Here is a 25,408-nt window from a genome sequence, read left to right on the forward strand (position 1 = left end):
GGACAGGCCACCCGGAATGAAGACGGAATGATTCCATATTCTGATAATTCCATGGTGAGGGTCACGGAGAAAAAATAATGAGGATGATGGGCGAGCACGGCCGCTGATGAAAGTGAGCAGGGCAGCTCCTGGGAGGAGGCGGGGGATGTGCCGAGGGCGTCCTGGGTGGAGGGCCGCCTGTGCGAGGCACCTCAGGGCCAGATCACCCGGGGGCGGGGCGGGGGCGCAGGGGAAGGAACTAAGGATTTATTTCCCTGCAGTGGGGCTGGGGTTTGGGGGCGCAGGCAGAAGCAGGGAGACATGAACTCAACTACTTTAAAACAGCTTCACTCCGGCTGCTGCTAGAACACCTGGTCTAGGGGACGAGCATGGGACCCGCCCAGGTGAGCACGGGGCGGTGGGGGGGGACGGGATGGGGCTGGTGCAGGCAGCGAGGGGCAGGTTCTGGAAGTGACATGAAGACAGAGCTGCTGGGGGCCGACCGTGGCGTGGCTGTGAGGGGAACTCGAGGGGAAGCGTGGGAGAGGAGGGCTCTAAGCGGGAAACTGGGTTTGTTAAAGCTGGGTTGGCGATTAGAGAAGTTATTCGTTTACTAAAAACTAACAGGATGATGAAGGACACCAACTGTGGTGCTGGCCGTTCCTGAGCAGGACGCGGTGGGCCAGGGTCGGGCTCGGGGAGGGTACCTGCATGCAGCCCCGGAAACCGCGGCGCACGGAGACCTTGTCTTCAGACACGCCACCCACGATGAGGCTTCTCATCCTCAACCCAGGAAGCTGGTTCCCGATCTGCACCGTGTCCTGTGCAAAGAGAGGGGCTGCATCCACCATCTGGAAACATCTGGCTGGAAAGAATGTGCTCAAAGGCTAAAATGCAGTCGCACCGGCAAGCCCCTCACAGCCTGAGGACATCTGTGCCTCCAAACCGAGGGCCCAGCTCAGCCTTCTCCGTGGAGAACATGGCTGTTTGTGTGTGACGGGCAGGGTGCAGGAAGCAGTCAGAGGACATGTGTCCATGTCCCAGCCCAGCCAAGATGGGCATCTGGAGGGATGAGAGCAACCCTTCCACCTCTGTCGTGGGCACCGCCAACAAGCCACTGCGTGAAAAAGCTTGACAAACTAGAAAGTGGCAGCGAGTGGAAAACACGTCCACAGGGGCAGGAATCTAGAAGAGTCTCAGCTGGATCCTTAGGCTCAGGAAGGTGCACATGTAGAACACGGCAGTTTACTCTCAGAACCAGGTGTAAGGTGAGCCTGGACTCCAAAAGCACTCGGGAATCACAAGTAGCCCCTGAAGCACGTGGGGGTCCTGTAAAGATGCCTCCTGTTACCTGGCTGCAAACCCTGGAAATTCAGCGGGGTTCAGCAAGCTTTCTCTGAGTCGTCCTGCCTGGAATGCCACCTGCCCATCTGGGATGCGTAAACCTCTCTGGTGTCCCACAGCCCCCTCTGGAACCTGGATCTCATTGCTCCCCCACCCATATCCATCTTTGTACCCCGAGGCACAGCACTGAGCATGCAGCTGTGGCACAAGCCACCTTTGCTAAAAGAAACCTCTGCTGAAGGCACCGAGGGCATCAAGATGGAACGCACAGATGGACCAAGTCCAGCGCCAGACGCCAGGAGCTGACCATCTGGAAAGGGGATGAGGTGCAGATTCCAGTGTCCTCAGCATAGGAGGAACATGAGACCCGAATTCAGGGAAGCCCAGAAAGCGCTTCTGCAAATCCACAAGGGCTCTGGCAGGGCCTGACACCTGGAGGGGTTGCTCTGTTTTCCCACAGGCCCAGTGAAGGGGTCTGGGCTTCCCTGGTGGTGCAGCGTATAAGAATCCGCCTGCCAATGCAGGGGACATGGGTTCAATCCCTGGTCCGGGAAGATCCCACATGCTGCGGAGCAACTAAGCCCGCGAGCCACAACTACTGAAGCCCGCCTGCCTAGAGCCCGTGAGCCACAACTAGAGAAAGCCCGCATGCAGCAATGAAGACCCAACACAGCCAAAAATAAATAAATAAATAAAAATTAAAAACAACAACAACAACAAAAAAACCCCATGTAGCACTGTGATGTACATAATGTGATACATTATGTACTGTGGTACAGCTACACTGGGATGTGCTAGCGGTTTCCCAGTGAAGGGGTCTGTTCCAAGGGGGTGCAGGTGCCCACTCACCTGGTCCACACCGTAGTCCAAGGTCATGACCGCCAGGTACTTGATGTCTTTGCCCTCCTTGGCACTCTTCAGCTCTATCAACAGGTGGTGCCACTCCCCGTCAGCCACACGTGACCTGGACAGTCTCATGGACACCACATCCGCGGGGCCGTGGGACACCTCAAACTGGACGTAGTTGTTCAGGATCTGTAGGATGGGGAGAGCTACACTAGTCATTGAGGAGATGATGACAAAATACAAAATACATTGCAATCACTTAAGTAACAAAGCCACGCAAACAGACTTATCACAGGGCACTGGATCAAAGATGGACTTAAGGGCTTCCCTGGTGGCGCAGTGGTTGAGATTCCGCCTGCTGATGCAGGGGACGCGGGTTCGTGCCCCGGTCCGGGAAGATCCCACATGCTGCAGAGCGGCTGGGCCCGTGAGCCATGGCCACTGAGCCTGCGCGTCCAGAGCCTGTGCTCCGCAATGGGAGAGGCCACAACAGTGAGAGGCCCGCGTACCGCAAAAAAAAAAAAAAAAGATGGACTTAAAAATTAGGCAAAGTTTGGGCTTCCCTGGTGGCGCAGTGGTAGAGAATCTGCCTGCTAATGCAGGGGACACGGGTTCGAGCCCTGGTCTGGGAGGATCCCACATGCCACAGAGCAACTAGGCCCGTGAGCCACAACTACTGAGCCTGCGTATCTGGAGCCTGTGCTCCACAACAAGAGAGGCCGCGAGAGTGAGAGGCCCGCGCACCGCGATGAAGAGTGGCCCCCGCTTGCCACAACTAGAGAAAGCCCTCGCACAGAAACGAAGACCCAACACAGCAAAAATAAATAAATTAATTAATAAACTCCTACCCCCAACATCTAAAAAAAAAAAAAAAAAAAAAAGTGCCTACATCTCACTGGGCCTTTGTTTATAAAAAAAAAAAAAAAAAAAATTAGGCAAAGTTTAATTTGCCATTGCCTGTAACACTCTTCAGAATTACATGCCTTCTTCTATGGTAAGAAGTGTCGAACGTTGACAGAGGTCAAGTAAGATAAAGCCCTTTGGACTTAAGTAAGGGGAACAACCACAGATTCAGGTGACTACTGGGCTCTTATTTTTGGATGTAAATGTTTTATCTTATGAGACAAGATTCAGGCCACCATGTTCAAATATATGAATGAAAAAAAACAGAAATCAGCCTTATAACTGGCCTAAGATGTTCACGTTTTAAGAAAATGTAGCCGGGGCAATGCTGAGATCATGTTTCCCTTTCCCCAGTGAAGGAGTGGGTAGTTTGGACCAACCCTCCTCCCGAGAACACCTAGGAAAATGAGACGAAATGTTAAAGCACACCTGTCTGAGGCATCAGAGTGACCCAAGTCCCTGCAAGTTACAGAAGCACGACCAGGGAGAAAATGGGAATCTGCAGAAATAAGCTTAGTGCTTTGCCATGTGGTTGTCAGCGGGTTCTGGAAGGCACAGCTGAGGCTGATAGCTGTGCAAAGCTTTCTTGGTTCATGAGGCTGGGAGGAGAGAAACTGGAATTCAGAGCCTGCCCAGGGTGAGGGCTGACAACCAGAAGCAAAGATGGGGGATGTGACACCACCATCTTAGTTTCAAATTCTCTCTAGTTTTTCAACATGATGCCCAGCACTCAATCAAAAATAACCAAGTACATGAGGAGACAGGACAGTGTGCTTGAAATAGATCCATGGGAATCCAGACGAGCGATTTATCAGACACAGACTTGAAAACAGTAATGGGAACCACAGAGCTTTCAAGGAAACAGATTCAGGTACCAGTAGACTCTTATTTCTGGCTGTAATTTTTCCATTTCATGAAATTAGACTCAAAACTACCAAGTTTAAATGCATGTAAGATTATAAATCAACTATACTTCAATTAAAAAATACATGTGAGAAATATAAAAAAACAGCGTTGTAACTAATCTAAGATACTCATGTTTAAAGATAACTTTAATTTAAAGAGCAGATTAAAAAAAACTATTAGTGCACTGGTTAAAAGAGACACGCCTGAAATATAAGGAAACAGAAATGTTGAAAGGAGAAAGACAGAAAAAGATACATCACGTAAACACCAACAAAAAGAAAGCTGGTGTAGCTACATTAGTATGAGACAAAGTAGACTTTAAGGCAAAAATAATTATGAGAGATAAAGAGAATTTTCATCATGATAACAGCCAATATTCCAGAAAGACAAAACAATTCTAAATTTGTATGTACCTAATAATGTAGCCTCCAAATCTATAAAGCAAAAACTGACAGATCTAAAAGGAGTAAGAGATAAGCCACAATCAAGGTTGGAGATTTTTTATTTTTATTTTTTATTTTTTTTTGCGGTACGCGGGCCTCTCACTGTTGTGGCCTCTCCCGTTGCGGAGCACAGGCTCCGGACGCGCAGGCTCAGCGGCCATGGCTCACGGGCCCAGCCGCTCCGCGGCATGTGGGATCCTCCCAGACCGGGGCACGAACCCGTATCCCCTGCATCGGCAGGCGGACTCTCAACCACTGCGCCACCAGGGAGGCCCAAGGTTGGAGATTTTTAACTCACCTCTCTCAGTAACTGAGCAAACAGACCCAAAAAATCAATAAAAATATAGACAATTGGAATGCCACATGAACAGACGTCACCTACTCGGCATGTAGAGAATGCCACAGAATACAACTGCAGTGGCTCACGTTCTTTTCAAGTATAGGTAGAATATTCACAAAAACGACTAAATGCTGGGCTCTAAAGCAAGTCTCAACACATCTCAAAGGCCTGAAATCATACCACGTATGTTCTCTGACCTGCAATTATGCTAGAAACATCAAATGATTTACTAGAAAATGCCACCTGTTTGCTGAGAGGTATACTTGTGAATACCCGATGGGTCAAAGAAGAAATCATGATGGAAAATAGAAAATGTATTTAGCTGATTATAAAGACAATGCAACTAATAATGTACTCTGCTTTTTCGCCTCAATTGAGAGTCAACTGAAGAGGATAATTTATCACCTTTTTACATTTTGTTTCCTTTCATTCCACAGAAGTCTGAGTCAACTCATTAATTTCCCTGGCCATTCTCTTTCGCTGTCCTTGCTAACAAAACCCCAAAGCCAGCAGATCAACAATGAAATGACGGATGTCTACAAACAAAAGCAATGCCTGCAGAATGATCCCAGGACAGTGGCAGTTAACTACTTACCACCTTAGATCTGTCACCGGATTTAGGAGAGGTGTTTAACAGCAGCCAGGTTATCCCACTTGACAATGAAAGTGGATTTAGGGCGCCTAAGAGCAATTACCCAAACTGTTTGGGCTGTAGGATGACTATGTACCTTGTCTGGCCTGCTGTGGAGGCCGGAACACCTAGACTGCTGCACCCAGAGCTCATGGGGCCTGCAGGAGCCCTGCATTCCAAAAACACCATGTGAAAATAACCCGGAATACGCCTGTAATCCCCAGCGGACCAGCCTTTGGAAACTGCCCTGAGGCGGCCTGCTGGGTGGCCACTGGGGTCTGGTGGATCCCCCCCGAGGTCACCACTCTTGCCACGCAGCCTTCCACAGGGAGGGGCTGGCCACAGTTCGTGGCAAAAGCCCTTCATTTTTGGATTAGCTGCCCGTAACGTAACTCCTCAAACAGTATGGGAGTTTGTGGCTTTGGGTATTGTTCCACTGAAAGCGTACATTTTTCCGACACAGACCCCACTGCCAATGACAACCTGCAAGCCCCCATTCATCACCTGAATCAGCCAATTTAATTTGTTCCAACAGGGAAACCACCACAGAAGAAAGTACCATCCCTGGGCAGAACAGTGCCTGCCAAGTTCTGGCCCAGAGCTGGCTTCTGGGACCGCCTGATAAACTGATAAAATTACTGGTTAATAAGGGATAAACAGTGACGGCTGTAATCATCCCAGAGGCACAAACTGCACCTTCAGTGCAACCCAAACGGACCTGCGCTGGAGACACCTGAGCAGTGATGTGGGGGAGGGAACAGGTGAGGGGCAGGTGAGGGGTGAGGGACAGGTGAGGGGTGAGGGACAGGTGAGGGGTGAGGGGGCAGGTGAGGGGTGAGGGGGCAGGTGAGGGGTGAGGGACAGGTGAGGGGTGAGGGGTGAGGGGACAGGTGAGGGGTGAGGGGTGAGGGACAGGTGAGGGGTGAGGGGACAGGTGAGGGGTGAGGGACAGGTGAGGGGTGAGGGGTGAGGGACAGGTGAGGGGTGAGGGGGCAGGTGAGGGGTGAGGGACAGGTGAGGGGTGAGGGGTGAGGGGGCAGGTGAGGGGTGAGGGACAGGTGAGGGGTGAGGGGTGAGGGACAGGTGAGGGGTGAGGGACAGGTGAGGGGTGAGGGACAGGTGAGGGGTGAGGGGTGAGGGACAGGTGAGGGGTGAGGGACAGGTGAGGGGTGAGGGACAGGTGAGGGGTGAGGGGTGAGGAACAGGTGAGGGGTGAGGGACAGGTGAGGGGTGAGGGGGCAGGTGAGGGGTGAGGGGACAGGTGAGGGGTGAGGGGGCAGGTGAGGGGTGAGGGGGCAGGTGAGGGGTGAGGGGACAGGTGAGGGGTGAGGGACAGGTGAGGGGTGAGGGAGCAGGTGAGGGGTGAGGGGACAGGTGAGGGGTGAGGGACAGGTGAGGGGTGAGGGGCAGGTGAGGGGTGAGGGGACAGGTGAGGGGTGAGGGGGCAGGTGAGGGGTGAGGGGACAGGTGAGGGGTGAGGGACAGGTGAGGGGTGAGGGGGCAGGTGAGGGGTGAGGGGCAGGTTCGAGAAGAGATGGGGGTCCCGCCTGGGCTCTGAGCTCCCAGCCCCCACCAGGCAGGGTTAGTCAGGCCTCCATGGGGCCCCGTCCTCATCTCTCTGTTGCCAGGCATTGAGGTGGTCACCTCCTCCTACTTCACACGGGGGACCAGCAGCGGGTGTGGGGAGACAGAAGACACTAGGTTCCCCGCGCATATGCATCGGGAGGGCTAGGCTTCAGGGCGGTGCTACGTGAGCCTCTGGCTGCATCACTCAGGTGCACACCTGCCCTGAGGGTGCCGGGAGTGGGACGTGGACCTTACTCACCTGGAGATGGAGCCTGGAAGACATGCCCGCCGTGGCCTCCATCAGCACGCCATCCGCCTTCCTGGTCCGGAACATGAGCCCCAGGTACCAGGGCACGGAGATGGTGATGTCCAGGTCGCTCCAGGACACGATGCTCTCCCCGCTGAAGCGCTGGGGGTGGGGCATGACTGTGGACACAGACACGGGGACCTCCCCAAATCAGACCGGCCTCTGAGAATCTTTTTTTAGCTGTAGGGGACGGGACAGGCCCCCAAGGAGGGGGAGGGAAGAAACCCTGGGCCTTTCTCATTTTAACGCAAAGGCCGGTCTCAGACTTCCGTTTGTACAGCACTAGCCCTCTGAGTCCAGGAGCCGTAGGCTCTGAAAAAGCCCACCCCCCACTAGGGACGCTGGCCACCTTCCTGAGCAGTCAGGCTGAGGCCTGGGGGTTCTCAACCTCGGCCAGTGTACATTAAGGGGCTCTCAGGCAGAGTGGGACAGCCCAGGAACCCTGGGCCCTGTGTGCGTGGCCTATCTGTGCCACCCCACACCAGCCAGGTTGGGAGCCCAGGGGCATGAGCAGGGGCCGTACGGTGGGTGGTCTCCTGGTGGGACCGCGTGAGCCTGCAGTGAACCCTGCGCACAGACCTCAACCCTGCAGGCTGACCCGCCCTCAGCCGGTGTCTGGGGTGGATTTCCAAGCCTGAGGTACACAGGCCACTGTGCCTTCACTCCTGGTGACGGGCACAGAGTGGAAGGCTGCGGGCCAGCCGAAGGCTCCCAGATGGTTTGGGGGAGACCAGGGAGGTGGCAATGGGGGGGACCAGCAGCCTCATCCAATCTGTCACACTTGGAAAACTGTGGACGCCAGACAGACCAGTAGGCAGGATGATGCTGAGTCAAACCAGCTTCATCACTTTGCCTCTAGAGTCCCATATATCACAGGCATCGGGGATGGATAGACATTCTGGCCCAGCCCAGAATCTCACCCCAATTCCTCCACGAGGGACGGCACAGTCATCACCATGGGTGTTAAACAGCACAGGGCATGCCAGGTGGGGACCACCTTTGGGGGCGACTCAGCCCCAGGAGCACCGGCATCTGTTTCCTGCTCTTACGAACCCAAACCCCGGCAGCTGTTTTCTCTGGCACAGCCGTAGCTGGATTCTCGGCCTCCATAACAGGAACTCCATGGGCGTGGATGGCCCCGCCGGCGCTGTGTCCACCCGGGCCTCTGCCCCTCCCTGTGGCCTGAGCTTCCTGCACACGGTGATCAGCCAGGGCTGGGCCTAACCTGTCCACAGGGCCTGCACAAGCCCAGCCCACCTGCTGCCCAGAAAACAGACTTTTGGGGCCTTGAAAGGTGCCCAGTGCTTTGTGTCACAAAGAGTCGGGCCCTGGGACTTCCCTGGTGGTCCAGTGGCTAACACTCTGCACTCCCAATGCAGGGGGCCCAGGTTCGATCCCTGGTCGGGAAACTAGATCCCACATGCCGCAACTATAGATTCCGCGTGCCACAACTAAAAGATCCAGCACACGGCAACGAAGATCCTGTGTGTTCTCAACAGGACCTGACGCAGCCAAATAAATACATACATATTTAAAAAAACAAAAACAAAAACAAAAAAGCGGGCCCTGGCTGGTAATTGTGTCCCGAGCAAGGACTGGGGATGTAATACAATTCCACGTCAAGTGTCTCAGCTCCATCACTAACAGCCCTGGGCAGGTGGACCGCCCAGCACAGGTAAGCTGCCCGTTGGCTCCACCCCTTTCACCTGCACTGACGGAACGAACTTTGTTCTCCTCCAGAACACTCCGTCACAGGTTCCACCTATTTCTGCTTCAGTGACTCCTTAGAGAATCTCAGGAAAGCTCTGGTCCCCACCCCCCGAAAAAGTCACACTCGGACCCCCCAGCGCATCCTGTGGGGCACACGGGCCAAGGAGAGGAGCGTCTGACTTCCAAGCAGAGGCCGTGGGTTGCAGGCCAGTGAGCGGCTCCAGGCAGGACTTCTTCTGGCCGTTGACTCGCTAATGAGCTCCGGGCATCTCCAAGGTGGATCCGGGGAGCTCACCCCAGCTTATCTGGCCTCAATCTCCCCCTTTTGGTTGACCTTAAAGTGCATCAGTGATTTTTAAAGGATGACAGTTATTTAACACTATACTGCTTCAAAATGAATGAATGAATTGTTTAAAACCTGCCAGTATCTACAGCTTCAGGGGTGGGGTCAGGGGAGAGGCCCAGGCTTTGTTGCTCACCACGCAGTCCAGCGGGGAAGCAGGCAGCTGGAGCAGCCCCTGGGATGCCGAGAAGGGGCATGGGGGCGCTGGCCCTGGGGAACTGGCCCTTCAGGCCTCAGGGTGCCTGCGAGGAGGCACACAGCCACCGGGAGGCCCTGCCAGGTCCCACCTCGCTTCTCTGACCCTCACGGACTCCCAACCTCACGCTGGCCCTGCTCAGACGAGGGGCTGTGCCCTGCAGACCCGTCCAGGACCCCCAGCCTCTGCTCTAACATCACCCACCATGGTGCCCCCACCAGCCCGCTCCCCACCAGGACCCAGGCCTGGGGACACACGTGCCACCAGAGGCCGGCGGCCCCAGGCACCCAGCGCCCACTGCCCCAGGCCCTCACCTTGCTCGCAGTTCTTCCCGCCGAAGCGGAGCGGGCACTCACACAGGTACGTGTTCCAGCCGCTGACGCAGGTGCCCCCGTTCTGACACCAGGTCCCATCGCAGAAGTTCCTCTGGGCAGCGCAGCCTGGAAACAGAGGGCATGGCGTGGTCTCAGAGCGGGAAACAGGAGCAGAGCGTGATGCAGGGGGACTGTCCCCGTTTCCTAGCGCTGACCCACATGCCGGGGAAACACCCCCTGTGGACACAGCCAGAGGCAAGGCGGGCAGGCCTGGGACTCTCTGGGGCTGTCAGAACCTAAGACCCAACATGGCATGGAATGCAGTGCCCATGTCCGGAGACCCTGGGCCTCTAGGCCATCCCACCCTCTGGCTCGTGGGGTCGTCTGGTGACCGGCTCAAGACCCTGGGGTTGTGTGTGTCCGGGTTAGCGGCAGGCGCGCCCACAGCTTCACCACCGCTCCAACACTGCAGGACCCCAGACCCAAGAGCAGCTGGGCGCACACGGCTCCGTCCCCCAGGATGTGGAGGGGGCCCCTCCCGCGTGGCCGCCGCAGCCCCACGATTCCCCGACCATCCTGCTGTACCTGCCCTGGTGCCATTGTTGGCGATGAAGCCAGCCATGTCCACGTTCCTGCCATCGATGGACAGGTTCCGCATGCAGCCCACAAACTGCCGGTTCTGTACCGGGAAGTCTTCGGGAAGGTTGGGGATGCCCCCCAGGAGCAGGGGGCCTGTCAGATCCAGGGACCTGTGGAGGCGACACCAACCTCTGGATGGTCGGGCGGCAAGAGCAGCCTCGACGCTGCTGTAACGGCCCAGGGGCCTCTGCCGCAGGGCACCTCGGCATCCTGACCATCAGTAATCCAACGAGTGCAGAGGCCAGGGAAGCAGGTGGCCAACAGGCCCAAACACACGTGTCAGATCCTACTTCCGGTGCCACCACCGGCTCGCAGTCTCTCTGTCCCTTGTGTCAGGTCCTGACCAACTGGAGGTTTTGGGTGACCGCCCACGTCCTGACTGCTGGCCGGGCCAGTCCACACCAAAACAGGACGCCACCTTCCTCTGGCCTCTAATGGCCTTGAGGGGCGGTCACAGCAAACTAGAACCCTGGTTCTACAGGAGCATTGGCATGGCCTTGGGGAAGGAGCTGAACCGCTCAGGGCACAGCTGTCCCATCAGTAAGATGGGCGCAGCCCACCTGCATCACAGCTGCGGGGAATCCGATGACAAAGGTGTACTTCACACCAGAGGCTCAGGATAGACCAGGTTCTTCTAACTGGTAGGCCAGGTTCTTTGAACTGCAAACCAGGTTCTTCTAAGCTTATTAAGTATCCCACCAAAACACAATTAGGGATGAGTCCAGCATGAACCTTTGCTCTGAGATTTGAAGTGGGCATTATAAACTTCCATGTTAGCATTTCTCTGACCTGAGTTAGGATGGGCCCTGGGGACCTCCAGATCCACACGGTGACATGGCCACTCTGATCTAATGGAGGGGATTACTGACTGAACACTGAATCACAGGGACCAGCACTTACTGGAAACAAAGTCAGGGATCCTGTGGAGACAGGGCTGGGGATGGTTTCTGGGGTCAGCAAGCCAGCCGTCACAACCCTGGGGATGGCCTGGCCACTACTTTGGCAGATGATTCTAAGGGGACTTATTCTAGAAGGTTCTAACGTGGGAAGGGGAGGGAATGTGATTCCAGCCCAGATTGGGGCTGCCAGAGCACTGGGTCCAGAGTGCCCTGTGTAGGGGTCCTGACCTGGGCGACTCCTTCTGGAGCAGTGGCCATGGGGGGTGGACACCAGGGCCCGTCTCCTGGGACACTCACTTTTTAGAGCCACTCTGAGTGCCCTGAGCGGCACAGCTGTAGTTCCCAACGAAGCTGCCAAAGCGCACGGCCACGGCCGTGTCACAGTCATCCACGGTCACCACGGCCACCTTCTCTCCAGACGGCCCGTGGGGCAGGCCCAGGCGGCCAATGTTGGGCTGTGGGAAGAGAAAGCACGGAGGCGTCAGCGTGTTCTCCCACCAGCGTCCCCGACTGATTCCCCAGCCCCTGCACACGCCCCCCGACCCGTGGAGGGTGAGAGGCCCCCTGGCCTCGCATTGAATTAGTCCCCAAACCAGCTGTACTGGATTAACAGTGAGTCCCCCAAATTTATGTCCTTCCCAGAACCTCAGAATGTGACCTTATTTGGAAATAGGCGTCTTGCAGATGCAATTGGTTAGGATGAGGCCATAGCGCAGTAGGAGGGACCCTGATCCAACGTGACTGGTGTCCTTATAAGAAAGACACAGAGACAGAGACACAGGGAGACATCGTGGGACAACTGAGGCAGGGACTGGAGTGATGGTGCCACAGCCAAGGATGCCAGCACCCCCAGAATCTGCACGAGACGAGAAGGATCCTTCCCTAGAGCCCTCGGGGAGTGCAGCCGTGCAGACACCTTCATTTCAGAACTGGGAGAGAATACATTTCTGCTGTTTTAAGCCCCCTAGTTTGTGGATTTTGTTACAGCGGCCGACACCAAAGCCCCAGGACCCCTCTTTCTGTTTTGTTTTGTTTTGCAATACGCGGGCCTCTCACCGTTGTGGCCCCTCCCGCCGCGGAGCACAGGCTCCGGAAGTGCAGGCTCAGCGGCCGCGGCTCACAGGCCCAGCCGCTCCACGGCATGTGGGATCTTCCCGGACCGGGGCACGAACCCGCGTCCCCTCCATCGGCAGGCGGACTCCCAACCACTGCGCCACCAGGGAAGCCCCAGGACCCCTCTTTCTGAATACCTGATTCTGCCTGTGAGTCCAGGCACTGGCCGGACCATGTCCACACACCTCCTCACCAGGTTCCTGCCCGCTCCGTGCTCCTGGGGTGCAGACTGCCCGGCCTGCAGACGGCCCCCTGCCTCTCCCACCCAGCGTGGTGCCCCCCAACTGGACCGGGAAGCTGGCGACGACCCCCGGTACTCACAGTCACTCCCTCCTGCGCTCACACCCTTCCTCACCCTGGGATGACCCTCCAGTCCCTTTTGCTGGCCCGAGGTCGACCACCCTTTCTGCCCCCAGACCAAGCCCCCCTTGGCTCCCCAGCTTCCCCGCTACGCCCACCAGATGTCCCTGCGTTTCTCATGCACTCAGTCTCCCTGCCCAGGGCTGGTTACGAGAATCCCTCTGGGATCCGTGACCCAGGGTGCAGCCTGCCCACTTCTGGAAGAAGCAGGTTCCCCTCTTAAGGAGGCTGTGGTTCGCATCCAGGGATCGACCCCCTCTCCCCAGGCAGCCCGCCCGTCGCAGGCATCCCTCACCAGTCTCCTGGCCACTCTTTGAGGACACCGAGCACATGTGCCCAGACAGCCCTCAGACCCCTTCTAGCAGGGGACGTGGAGCCTGTTCACACCGGCCACGTAATGTGGGACAGGCTCAATATTCCAGACACGCAGAGGGCGGGCTCGGGCTCGGGCTCAGCCAGGCCCCTGAACTTCCTCCCCCATCTGTACAACCCGGATAACAAGACCTGCATTCTGTGAGGTGGCCTGTTGGTTAACCCAGATGGTGCATGTGAAGGGCCAGCAAGCCTCACCATCCGCACCCAACACGCAGTGGCCCCCTTCCTCCCCACGGAGAGAACACTTTCTCCCAGTCCCAGCAGGGCCGCCCCATCACCCATACAAACAAGGGCCTAGTGCCTCCACGGGACAGCTCTGGGGTCAGGTCGAGTTTATAGCTTGATGCAATTTGATGCTTCTTTATAATAATATTAGAAACGGGGAGTTGTAAAAACATAGGGAATTTAATTAAATCATCCTCAAGGTCTTTAAACAGGGAAATAACAACTGCACAATTCATTCCAAACCATCAGTTTTTAAATAGGAACAAGGAAGTATCCATTTGATTGAAGACCCTGGGCTGGAAGGCAGGACATGGAGATTTTGGTAACGGGAGCTCAGCCAGGCAGCCAAGTTGTGTGACTTCAGGAGGCCTCACTCACCCTGGCGGTATGCCCTGGAGTTGCGCAGTGCACAGCCTGCAGCACTGTACCTGGCAACCCCAGCTGGGCCTCCTGCTCCCCCTCGGCCCACCATGTGACCTGGACAAGGCCATCACTATACCTCTGTCTCTCTGTGTACAGGATAAGGATTTAATGTGAGAATACCCATCCTCTCTGTGTTACAGGGACTTGGAGGGTGACATCAACATCAGAACCCCAGCTGGGCCTCCTGCTCCCCCTCGGCCAACCATGTGACCTGGACAAGGCCATCACTATACCTCCGTCTCTCTGTGTACAGGATAAGGATTTAAAGTGAGAATACCCATCCTCTCTGTGTTACAGGGACTTGGAGGGTGACATCAACATCAGAACCCCAGCTGGGCCTCCTGCTCCCCCTCGGCCAACCATCTGACCTGGACAAGGCTATCACTATACCTCCGTCTCTCTGTGTACAGGATAAGGATTTAATGTGAGAATACCCATCCTCTCTGTGTTACAGGGACTTGGAGGGTGACATCAACATCAGACACAGGAGTCTCCCTCAAACCCTTCTCAGGTAAATCTGAGGGAGGCTTTTACCCTGCCTCCTGACATTCCAGCTCATGGATAATCCTTTCCATTTTCTTTTACGTCCGTTGATGAGATCACAAGGTCGGCCAAGCTATATCCTTAAAGATTTCACCTCTGGTTAAGCAACAGTTAGATAAGTATAAGAAATAATCTGTTTTCTCTCTCTGTAACAGCAGCCCGCATTAGAGAACACGTCCCAGTGCTCATTATGGGATGCTTAAGTATTAGGTGCGATCCGGGCGAAGGAACTGTCCCTGAGCTGTGCGAGCCCCGTATTCTGTTTACAACTTATAACTTACATTTTCGGGGATGGGTGTGAGCCTTCCAGAGGAAGGACATAAACAGCGTTTATACTCGGGAGGCTTTACTGAAACGAAGCCACTGTTTACACAACTGTAGGTGTTGTAAACGGTTTCTCATAATCAACAGCTCAGAGCCACTCAGAGCCACGGGATTCAAGCAGAAGCAGCGAGGAAAATTGGAGGCAAAAGACAAAAAAAAAAAAAAATCAGCCTTTGTATTTAGAGCAGCACTGATGGACGTGAGACACCCCACTGGTAAGATAGATTTCAGAGTCCGGCGTTACTGCATTAAAGCAGCAAGCATGACTTTTGGGAAAACAAACATCACCCAACGCCTGCTTCTTGATTCCTGCTCCCAGATCCACCAGCCAGCTGTTGGGTCAAAAGAGACGGCCCTCTGGACCACAGAACCAAGCATTCTTAGAGTGAGAACCAAAAGTACCAGCAGGAGAGACGCACGGGGAGGCACTAGGGAGAAGGAAGTACATCCGAGGGCCGGTTTCTGGCTCCGCAGAGCACCTTGCTGCCCCACCCCTGCTCACGCTGCCCCAGAGCGAGCTTAACCACATGCCAACTGTCCACGTGTGGTCAGCATCACCAAGAGAACAAGAAGGGAGAACGGGCAAAGGCCGTAGGTAACAGGAAACGATGCTGCAGGTGACGCAGGATACACGGAGGGGGGTCCTCAGAGAGATCACCGGGCCCACCTCATGACCTAGGACCCCACTCCCAGGAATAGACCCCGAGAACCGAACACAGGGACTCGAAAACTAGTTCACAAATGTTCATAGTAGCACCAGTCACCATAGCTAAAAGGTAAAACAACCCAAAAGTCCATCAACAAATGAACGGGTAAACAGAATGTGGTAAATCCATTCAGTGGAATAGATTATTATTCAGCCATAAAAAGGAATGAAATACTGGTGTTTCTACAATGTGGATGAACCTCCAAAACATCATGCCAAGCGAAAGAAGCCTGTCACAAAAGGTCACATGTTGTGTCATCCAATTTATATAACGTGTCCAGAATAGGCAAATACATAGACAGAAAGTAGATGAGGAATTTCCAGGGGCTCGGGTGGTGGGGGGTTTGGGAGGGACTGCTAATGGGTACAAAGATTCCAGTTAGGGTGATGAAAGTATTTCAGATCTATCAGTAGATAGAGGTGGTTGGTTGCACAATATTGTGAATGCACTAAATTATTCATTTTACGTGGTTAATTTTATGTGAATTTCACCTCAATAAAAAAAAAAAAAATTGGATGGGCATCCACCATTCACAATTCCCCCGGCCACTTTCTACCTGGACATTTGAGAAACTCCTTTCCCATTTTTATCTGTAAAATGGGGCTAAACTACATCCCACTGCCTTCCTGTCAAGACTCACAAGTACGAACAGGCAAAAAGAGCAGTGAACGTTCTCCGTCAGGGTTGGGAGGTGTGCGTGTGATGACACGGCCAGCCTGACTCGATGAGGGCAGGGACGACGACCCCAGCAGGTGTGTTTGATCTGGGTTCAGCTCATCCGTTTTTTGTTTGTTTGTTTGTTTGTTTTTTAGCTCATCCGTTTTTGATGAGGGAAGACAAAGCATAGCTGGATGGCTGGCAGGTGGGATGAAGGCCGGGCAGGAAAGGAACCAGGAGAATCGGGAGATGTCGACGGTGCGCGGCTCAGGTGCGCTTGCCCACCCCGCGTGTCTGCAAGAGGGAAGGGATGTGAGCGCGTTGAGGGGGAGACCTGGGGCTGGTGACGAGAAAGCCCACGAGGCTCTGTGGGCATGGGTGGGGAGGAACGAAGAATAAAAAGCAAGATGAAATGAACTGCCCCTTCATATTTCTAAGATGAATTTTTAAGTTTGCACAGAAGAAGAAGACAGCCTGGGAATAAAGGGGCCACATGGCAGTATACGAGGATCGTCTCAATTCTCGAGTTAGAGGGGCACTGGGCACAGGACGGGCGAAGGCCCGAGTCCCTGTACCTCCCCATCCCGGCCGGGGGACCCCTGCCCCCACTCACCCCCAGCCCCGCCCTGTAGCAGCCCGGTGTGGACACCCAGGGGCCGAGCAAAGCTGGCACAAGATCCAAGAAATGGAGGCACAGGCCAGCCAGCAGGGCCCGCAGGTGGTGCCGTCGACACCGCTCCACGTGCACAGGCTGCCCTGAACAGAACCTGCCACGGGGCAGGCGGAATCGGGGCCACCGAGGACACACCTGCCATGCCCATCCCTGCCGCCACCTGAGAAAAACCCTGAAGGACCCTGTGTGTGCTTCGGGGGAACCAAAACAACAAACTTTCTTTGCAAATCTGTGCAGATCTGGGTCCCTGGCTCTCGGCGAATCCACCCTAAGTCATCACTTGCGGGCCAGCCCTTTTTATTTCCCTCCAGCTTATTTCTTCTCCCTGTGCAGCCCCTCTCCCGGCGTTTCCATTTAGAGGCTCCAGAGCAGCCCATGGGGATTGTTTGTGAGCACAAAAGCGCTTGGTCCTTACGAAGCACTCACATTTCTACAGCCTTTTAACCTGCTGCAGACAACTCCTCATCGGGGAGGCGGATGGGGGTTCAGTTTCAAATGCTGGATGCAGGGGAAGGAGGCGTAGGGGGGGCCTCGAAACCAGACACCAGGAGGGGCAAGTCTTGGGAACAAAATGGATTCACACTCTGTGTCAGAAATGATTAACCAACATTCGTATCAAAGAATTCACAGATGGCTGGGCTTGAGGAATGTCACAAAGAGTCCAAAGGTAGCCTTGAACGTGTACTTTGAGGTTCGGACCCGCCGGGGGGGGCTAGCTGAATGCAGTCCACAGGCTGACAGCCGCACCAAGAAATGTGTGTGAGACACCCCACTGGTCCTGGCACAGAGGTGACAAGACCCCCCTCCGAAGCAGGCGTGGTGTCTCTCTGAAGCTAAGAGATAAGAGGAAAAGACATTCAGACACACACGCTTCCAGGATCCAAACCAAATTCTCAAGGAGCCTTCCACAAGGACTTTGTTGGAACTCAAACAGCAGATCAAGGTACTGCATCCCTGGCACTTGTGGGGAGGTCACAGGATGTTCTAGTGGAGACTCCGATCCTCAGCTTCCCCGCCTGTAACATTCAGGTGTGAATCCCCTCCGGCTCCCCAGGCAGGCCACAGCCTCTCTCAGACCCCTGCTTCCAGAACCCCCGCTCGCTGATCAGGCCTCCACACAGGTGCTTTGGACGCCACGATGCAACAGCTTTAAGTTCACATCTCTTATGGGAAGGGATTCACCCCCAACGCCACCCAGGCAAGGAGCAGAGAAGGAATGTAGGAAAGAGAGATGAAGGGACGTGGCAGATTTTTCCTGACACTCCAACCAACTGCCAACCCCTCGCCCCTTCTGACTGTTCCGGGGGCACTTACATCTCAACTTGCCCCACTCCCCCCAAATGAAATGTATGCAGCGAGGATCTCACCTGCCCACTCACGCGGAATCCCAGGCCCCGGGACAGCACGTCACAGCACAAGGAATGGGTGCCACCCACCCACATCGGGTTTACCTGCACCCCCATCTGCCGCGCTGCAAAGGCTACACTGACCAGTCCAGCTCCTCCAGGGCAGTGGAACTGCCAGACAGCTTTGGAACTCGGCACAGGACTTGAAGTCTCCATATGGACAAAATGGCTTGTCCAACGGGAACCAGACTGCTCCTCGGTGTGGAGCTGTGGCAAGCCGCCCAGGGCCGGGAAGTGGTTCATCCCCTTGCCTGCATTTTCCATGGGGGGTTGGGGCCTCTTCAGCAGCATCAAGAAGTCATTCCAGGGCTTCCCTGGTGGCTAAGTGGTTAAGAATCCGCCTGCCAATGCAGGGGACATGGTTTCGAGCCCTGGTCCAGGAAGATCCCACATGCCGCGGAGCAATTAAGCCTGTGCACCACAACTACTGAGCCTGCGCTCTAGAGCCCGTGAGCCACAACTACTGAGCCCACGTGCCACAACTATTGAAGCCCACGCGCCTAGAGCCCGTGCTCTGCAGCAAGAGAAGGCACTGCAATGAGAAGTCCACGCACTGCAACAAAGAGTAGCCCCCACTCTCCACAACTAGAGAAAGCTCGCGTGCAGCAACGAAGACCCAATGCAGTCAAAAATAAATAAATAAATAAAATAAATGGGAAAAAAAAAGTCATTCCATGGGAAAAAATATTTGCAAAAAAATGATGAGACTGACAAGCGCTTAATTTCCAAAATATACAGACAGCTCATACAACTCAACAACGAGAAAACAAGCAACCCAATCGAAAAATGGGCAGAAGACCTAAATAGACATTTCTCCAAAGAAGACATACAGATGGCCAAGAGGCACATGAGAAGATGCTCATCATCGCTAATTAGAGAAATGCAAATCAAAACTACAGTGAGGTAGCACCTCACACTGGTCAGAATGGCCATCATTAAACAGTCCACAAATAACAAATGCTGGAGAGGGTGTGGAGAAAAGGGAACCCTCCTACACTGCTGGTGGGAATGTAAGTTGGTGCAGCCACTATGGAGAAAAGTATGGAGGCTCCTCAGAAAACTAAAAATAGAATTACCATATGATCCAGCAATCCCACTCCTGGGCATATATCCGGACAAAACTATAATTCAGGGGCTTCCCTGGTGGCGCAGTGGTTGGGAGTCCGCCTGCCGATGCAGGGGACACGGGTTCGTGCCCCGGTCCGGGAGGATCCCACGTGCCGTGGAGCGGCTGGGCCTGTGAGCCATGGCCGCTGAGCCTGAGCGTCCGGAGCCTGTGCCCCGCAACGGGAGAGGCCACAACAGTGAGAGGCCCGTGTAACGCAAAACAAACAAACAAACAAACAAACAAACAAACAAAAAAAAAACCTATAATTCAAAAAGATACCTGGACCTCTATGTTCATAGCAGCACTACTCACAATAGCCAGGTCATGGAAGCAACCAAAATGTCCATCGACAGATGAATGGATAAAGAAGATGTGGTACATACATACAGTGGAACATTATGCAGCCATGAAAAGGATGAAATAATGCCATTTGCAGCAACATGGATGGACCTAGAGATTACCATACTAAGAGAAGTGAGTCAGACAAAAACAAACACCATATGATATCACTTATATGTGGAATCTAAAATGAGACACAAATGAACCTATCTATGAAACAGAAACAGACTCACAGACATAAGAATAGACTTGTACAACAAGAAGGCAGCCATGTGCAAGCCAAGGAGAGAGGCCTCAGAAGAACCCAACCTTGCCACCACCTTGGTCTCAGACTTCCAGTCTCCAGAACTGTAAGGAAATAAATTTCAATAGTTAAAAAAAAAAAAAAAAAAGAATAGACTTGTGGTTGCCAAGAGGGAGGGGGTTGGGGGGAGGGATGAACTGGGAGTTTGGGGTCAGCAGATGCAAACTATTATATAGAGAATGGGTAAACAACAAGGTCCTACTGTAGAGCACAGGGAAAACGATATTCAATGTCCTGGGATAAACCATAACGGAAAAAATATGAAAAAGAATATGTATGTATAACTGAATCACTTTGTTGTACGGCAGAAATTAAACACAACATTGTAAATCAACTATAATTCAATAAAGTTTTTTTAAAAAAGGAGTCATTCCACCATCTTCAGTCAATGAAATTGACAGGAGAAGCCCAGAGTTCCCCAGGTTAAGCTGTAAATAGATTTATTTCTTGAGTTTAACATTAAGACTTAAGTCCAGGCCTTCTTGACCTTTTTCCTTTAAGACATGGGACACCTACATCCTAGGAGGGACACAGCAACCCCTTAGGGTGTGGGCAGCAAACTGCTGCATGCAAGCCTGACCGGGCCACCAGGTGGGCCACTTACGGGCCACCAGGTAGGGCAGACATCTCTGGCTGAGGGGGCAGGTGTTCCTCACTCCCCCACCTGCCAGTGACCTGGGGCAGGGGATGCACTGCTGAGCTGGGCAGCCTCTCCTAGAGAGCGGCTCAGTGCACAGCTCCCACCTCCAGGGTCATTTGGAAGAGTGGACCTGAGCCCCTTTGCAGAGTCCCTGCTGCTGGGCTGGCTGTCACACCAATGCGGGTGAAGGCCTAAGGCTGGCAGGGGACAGGGGACAGCAGTATCCACAGTCTCCAAGGAGCATCACCTCCCAAAGGCCAAGAGGTCACATCCTGACCCCACTTAGGAAAGTCACATGACTCCCCCCACCCCCCGCGCCAGATTCAGCTGTAATATGGAGTAAAAACGGCACCTCCCTTGTGGGATTAACTGCATACAGACGTTTGTGAGGGGAACATTCCATGAAGTTTGCTGCTGCCGTGTTACTGCTAAGAAAGACAGGAAGAAAGCCAAAATACTCGCAAATGGCTATTCTCCCTGTATTTCTGCTGTCCTATTTTCCTATATTAAAAATATACAGTTTCTTTTACATCTCTAAAGCAAAAAGGAGCAATTAGCAGCCAGTGCATCACTGCATCTTCGTGGCAGCCTCAGGTCCTTCTCCAGGGCTCAAACACAGAGCCACCTGCAGCTCCTGAGTCCTTCATGTGTTCAGTTATCCAAGAAAATACTGGCCTGTGGGGACGGACTCTTTTTATTTGGGGAGCATTGAAAAGAAAAGATTTTTAACAAGGGTCAGAACCAACTGGTCACCTTAAAACAAATCACAGCAGAGCCTGCTGTTTCTCAGGCAAGGAGGTTACCCAATTCCTGACAACTGTGGCCACAGGTCAAAGGAGGTGCTTTTCTGATGGTCGCATGATAGGCTCAGACATGGAAGAACCGAGGGCTGCGAGGCGGAGATCCACCAAGCGTTGGCTCTGTGCTCCGCACTGTGTATAAATAAGCACCTCCTAACGGCCCCAGTGATCTCCGGGGGGATGACTTTTGCTCTGGAAAAGATCCATGAGGCAAGGTGCAAGCCCCTCACTGGGCCCGGCCCCTCACCAGACAAAGCTCTGGAGTCGGTGAAAGGGAGCCAGGAGCCCCTCAGCTGCTGTCCCTGCTGGGCTGGCCGTCGGTATCAGGTCCCCTGTCTGCGGCCACCTGGCCAGGCAGGCTCCCCAGGTTTTCTGGGAACCCAGGAGTTTATGCAGATTTGCGTGGAGGGGGTCTCTTCTCCAATGCCAGATGAAGGGCTCAAGATCGGGGTTCTTTCAGTTTTAACAGCACCTTCCTGGACAGCTGGGGTAACACGTTTCTTCTTTTGGGGGCTCTCTGGACAAGAAGTTCCTTGGCACCAAGTGGGAGACCCTTAGGCACCCCATGAGAAGCTCACATCCCTGCACTCATAGGGCCTATGAATCTGACCATTGGCTACTCCCAGCTGGGCCAGAGATGGGGGAGGGCACCCGAGCAGCTGCCCCTGGGGTACTCAGCTTGCCACGGGGACTGGCGCCTGCGAGTGGCTTCTGGGGCCACAGAGATGGACCCTCTGGGCTCAGCCCACACAGTCCTGGGAGAGGAAGGACAGGGACTTCGGCCATGACAAAGTCACTCTGGGCTACGAGGGTTTACGGGTCACAGGCCATCTTTTCAGAAAACCTCCTTGGACAAAGGGAGAAAGGCTTTCAAGAAACATGCACAGGGACTTCCCTGGAGGTGAAGTGCTTAAGACTCCACACTCCCAATGCAGGGGGCCCGGGGTTCGAGCCCCAGGCAGGGAACTGGATCCCATATGTATGCGGCAACTAAGAGTTCACATGCCACAACTAAGGAGCCCACCTGCCGCAACTAAGACCCGGCACAACCAAATAAATAAATAAATAAATATAAAAGAAGAAGAAAAAAGAAACGTGCCCACTCACCAGTACTCACTCCTGTGTGTGCGTGCACACCCCACCTGCTCCTGCTGGGACCCTAACAGGCTCCCCTCTGTCCCCAGACTCTGGACAGCAGCAAAAGACCCCCAGACCCTCAGCTTCTCCCTACAGACCCCCAGGGCATCCCACTCGCCTCCATCCCCTTTCTGACCAGCCTCCCCACCCCCACCCCTGTCTGCAGGCCTCGAGGCTGCCCTGCTGAGAATCCCATCTGTGATGAAGGTGGAAATGCAGGGGGTTGCCGAGTTGGTGGGGAGGAAGCATGGACGAGGCTGGAAAGGCTGGGAAGGTGGGGGAGAGGGACGGTCACAGCGGGAGGGCACCAGCGGGGTACAGCTGCCCGCCCGCAGCTCCATCCAGCCCTGGCCCCGTCCCTCCGTGTCCCCCTTCCAGGGCGGACGTGAGGACCTCACGGTAACGTGTTGGTCCCGGGGAGGGCGGGAGGCGCGGGGGGCAGCACCTCATTGCAGAGTGTTGGAGGCCAGTGAGAGGGGGTGAGCTGGGCACCCTGGGTGTGACAAGGACGGCAGGTGGGGGAACACAGCCACCAGACAGGGAGCCGCCGGGAAGTCGGTGGTGCCCCAGGCTGCAGGGAGAGATTCCGTAACAGGCGTGGAGCAGTGGCCCAGGGTGGGGCTGTGTGTGTCCTGGGGAGTAATTCTGTTTCCATAGCAGGTGACTCTGCCATCTGACGGGGCTGTGTTTGGAAAGGAAGCAGGCGACTGTCCCAGCTCCCTGGGCCGCCAGCAGGCGGGCAACCCCATCCCCTTGGGGACCGTGGGCTGGGCTCCCACTACGGTTATGGGAGCATTGATGTTGGACATTTATCGATGACCCATGGGCCCAGACACAACAGAAGCCATTCCCATCCCGAGAAACTGGCCAAGGAAGCAGGAAACGCAGCCAGGGAGAAACAAAACGATTCACTCCCCAGACTGGGGACTTGAACTTGAATGGGTGAACCTGCCCAGTAGGAAATGAGCGCGTGGGGGGCATCCCACAGACTCATCCGCAACATGTCCATGCTGGCACCCCCCGTTGGGGGAGGAGCAAGGCTAAGAAGACCCTGCTGCAGACTCGGGGACAGTAATGAGCCTGCCTGGCTACCTCCTCCACCACAAAGGTTTGACGGACTTGGCAAACGCTTACCTACACTTTAAAAAAGTTTAGCCTCCTTATCTTGTACATTCTTTATTTTTATTTCTTTATTTATTCAACGCTTGGTGAATTCTGCTTCACAATGATAGGAAGAGCCGACATCGAAGGATCAAAAAGCGATGTCACTATGAACGCTTGGCCGCCACAAGCCAGTTATCCCTGTGGTAACTTTTCTGACACCTCCTGCTTAAAACCCCAAAGGTCAGAAGGATGGTGAGGCCCCGCTGTATTCGTACTGAAAATCAAGACCAAGCGAGCTTTTGCCCTTCTGCTCCACGGGAGGTTTCTGTCCTCACTGAGTTCGCCTTAGGACACCTGCGTTACCGTTTGACAGGTGTACCGCCCTACATTCTTTAAATCAAATGATTTTCTAAGCAAAAAATTTAAATGAAAACAAAAATGGTTCATGACCCCATCACCCAGATGACTCTTGCTGTATTCTTTAATAAAAGAAAACGTGAAACACGTAAAGTATCGCAGAAAGGTACAAAATGAACACGAACGCCGCCTCCTTTCTCATCAACCTTAATCCCAAAGGTATCCACATGCAGCAGACTGTTTGCAAAAAGAGCTGCAGCAATGCCTCCTGGCACCAAGTCACAGGAATAATAAATATCTGATGTTTTAAGATACCATGCTTGGGATGGTTTATGACCCAGCACAGCTATCTGATGTGTGCTGTCGATGGATTTGTTTTGCGGGGAGGACGATACCCTTCAGAAAAAAATTTGCATATGCCAGCACATATTTGTGTATCTTTCAAAGTTCTTTTAATTAAGTTCTTGAGTTAATTTTAGATGCACATGCAATTCTAAAAAATAACAGAGATCCGATGTGCCCTTTACCCAGTTTCCACCAATGGTAAACATCCTGCAAGTGATAGTATAACATCACAGCCCAGATGTGGACGCTGATACCGTCAGGATGTAGAACATTCCATCACCACTAGGACCCCACCTGTTGCCCTTTCACAGCCACACCCACTTCCCTCCCACCCCCACCCCAGGCAACCACTCACCTGTTCTCCAATTCTATCATTCTGTCATTCAAGAATGTTATACAGGGACTTCCCTGGTGGCACAATGGTTAAGAATCCGCCTGCCAATGCAGGGGACATGGGTTCGAGCCTTGGGCCGGGAAGATCCCACATGCCGCGGAGCAACTAAGCCCGTGCACCACAACTACTGAACCTGTCCTCTAGAGCCCGCGATCCACAACTACTGAGCCCGTGCGCCACAACTACTGAAGCCCGCGCGCCTAGAGCCCGTGCTCTGCAGCAACAGAAGCCGCCGCAATGAGAAGCCCACGCACAGCAACGAAGAGTAGCCCCCGCTCACCACAAACTAGAGAAGGCCCGTGCGCAGCAATGAAGACTCAATGCAGCCATAAATAAATAAATAAATAAACAAATAAATAAAATTTATTAGAAAAAAAAGAATGTTATACAGATGGAATCATACAGTACACAAGCTCGTGAGATTGGCTTTCCCTGCTCTGCATATTTTTCTCTTAGGTGTATCAGTAGTTCGTTCCTTCTTATTACTGAATAGTATTTTGAGTTTCATGGTCTGGATGTACACAGTCTGCTTAGCCATTCACCTACAGGGGCCTTCTGGGAGGTTTCCAGTTTGGGAATGTTAGGGAAAGAGCTGGTGTGAACATTTGTATACGTGAGTTGTATCTATAGTCATGAGGGATATTGGCCTGTAGTTTCTTTGGTACTGCCTTCATCTCTTTTTGGTATTAGGGTAATACTAACTTCACA

At 53.8% G+C, this 25,408-nt stretch overlaps 1 protein-coding gene across 3 annotated transcripts in view; it reads right to left on the minus strand.

Moving 5' to 3' along the window:
* Positions 1 to 25,408, minus strand: part of CELSR1 (cadherin EGF LAG seven-pass G-type receptor 1) — a 150,336-nt gene that overhangs the window by 35,794 nt on the left and 89,134 nt on the right. For all 3 annotated transcript variants that reach the window (XM_082635161.1, XM_082635160.1, XM_082635159.1), the window contains exons 6-11: positions 11,664 to 11,821; positions 10,414 to 10,577; positions 9,829 to 9,954; positions 7,218 to 7,384; positions 2,173 to 2,358; positions 687 to 800 (exon numbers count right to left, since the gene is read on the minus strand). In XM_082635161.1, coding sequence (XP_082491287.1) covers positions 687 to 800; positions 2,173 to 2,358; positions 7,218 to 7,384; positions 9,829 to 9,954; positions 10,414 to 10,577; positions 11,664 to 11,821 — 915 coding nt within the window. The remainder of the gene's footprint in view (positions 1 to 686; positions 801 to 2,172; positions 2,359 to 7,217; positions 7,385 to 9,828; positions 9,955 to 10,413; positions 10,578 to 11,663; positions 11,822 to 25,408) is intronic.

This window comes from Mesoplodon mirus (assembly GCF_964341445.2).
Source record: "Mesoplodon mirus genome assembly, chromosome: 11".
NCBI classification, from domain to species: domain Eukaryota; kingdom Metazoa; phylum Chordata; class Mammalia; order Artiodactyla; family Ziphiidae; genus Mesoplodon; species Mesoplodon mirus.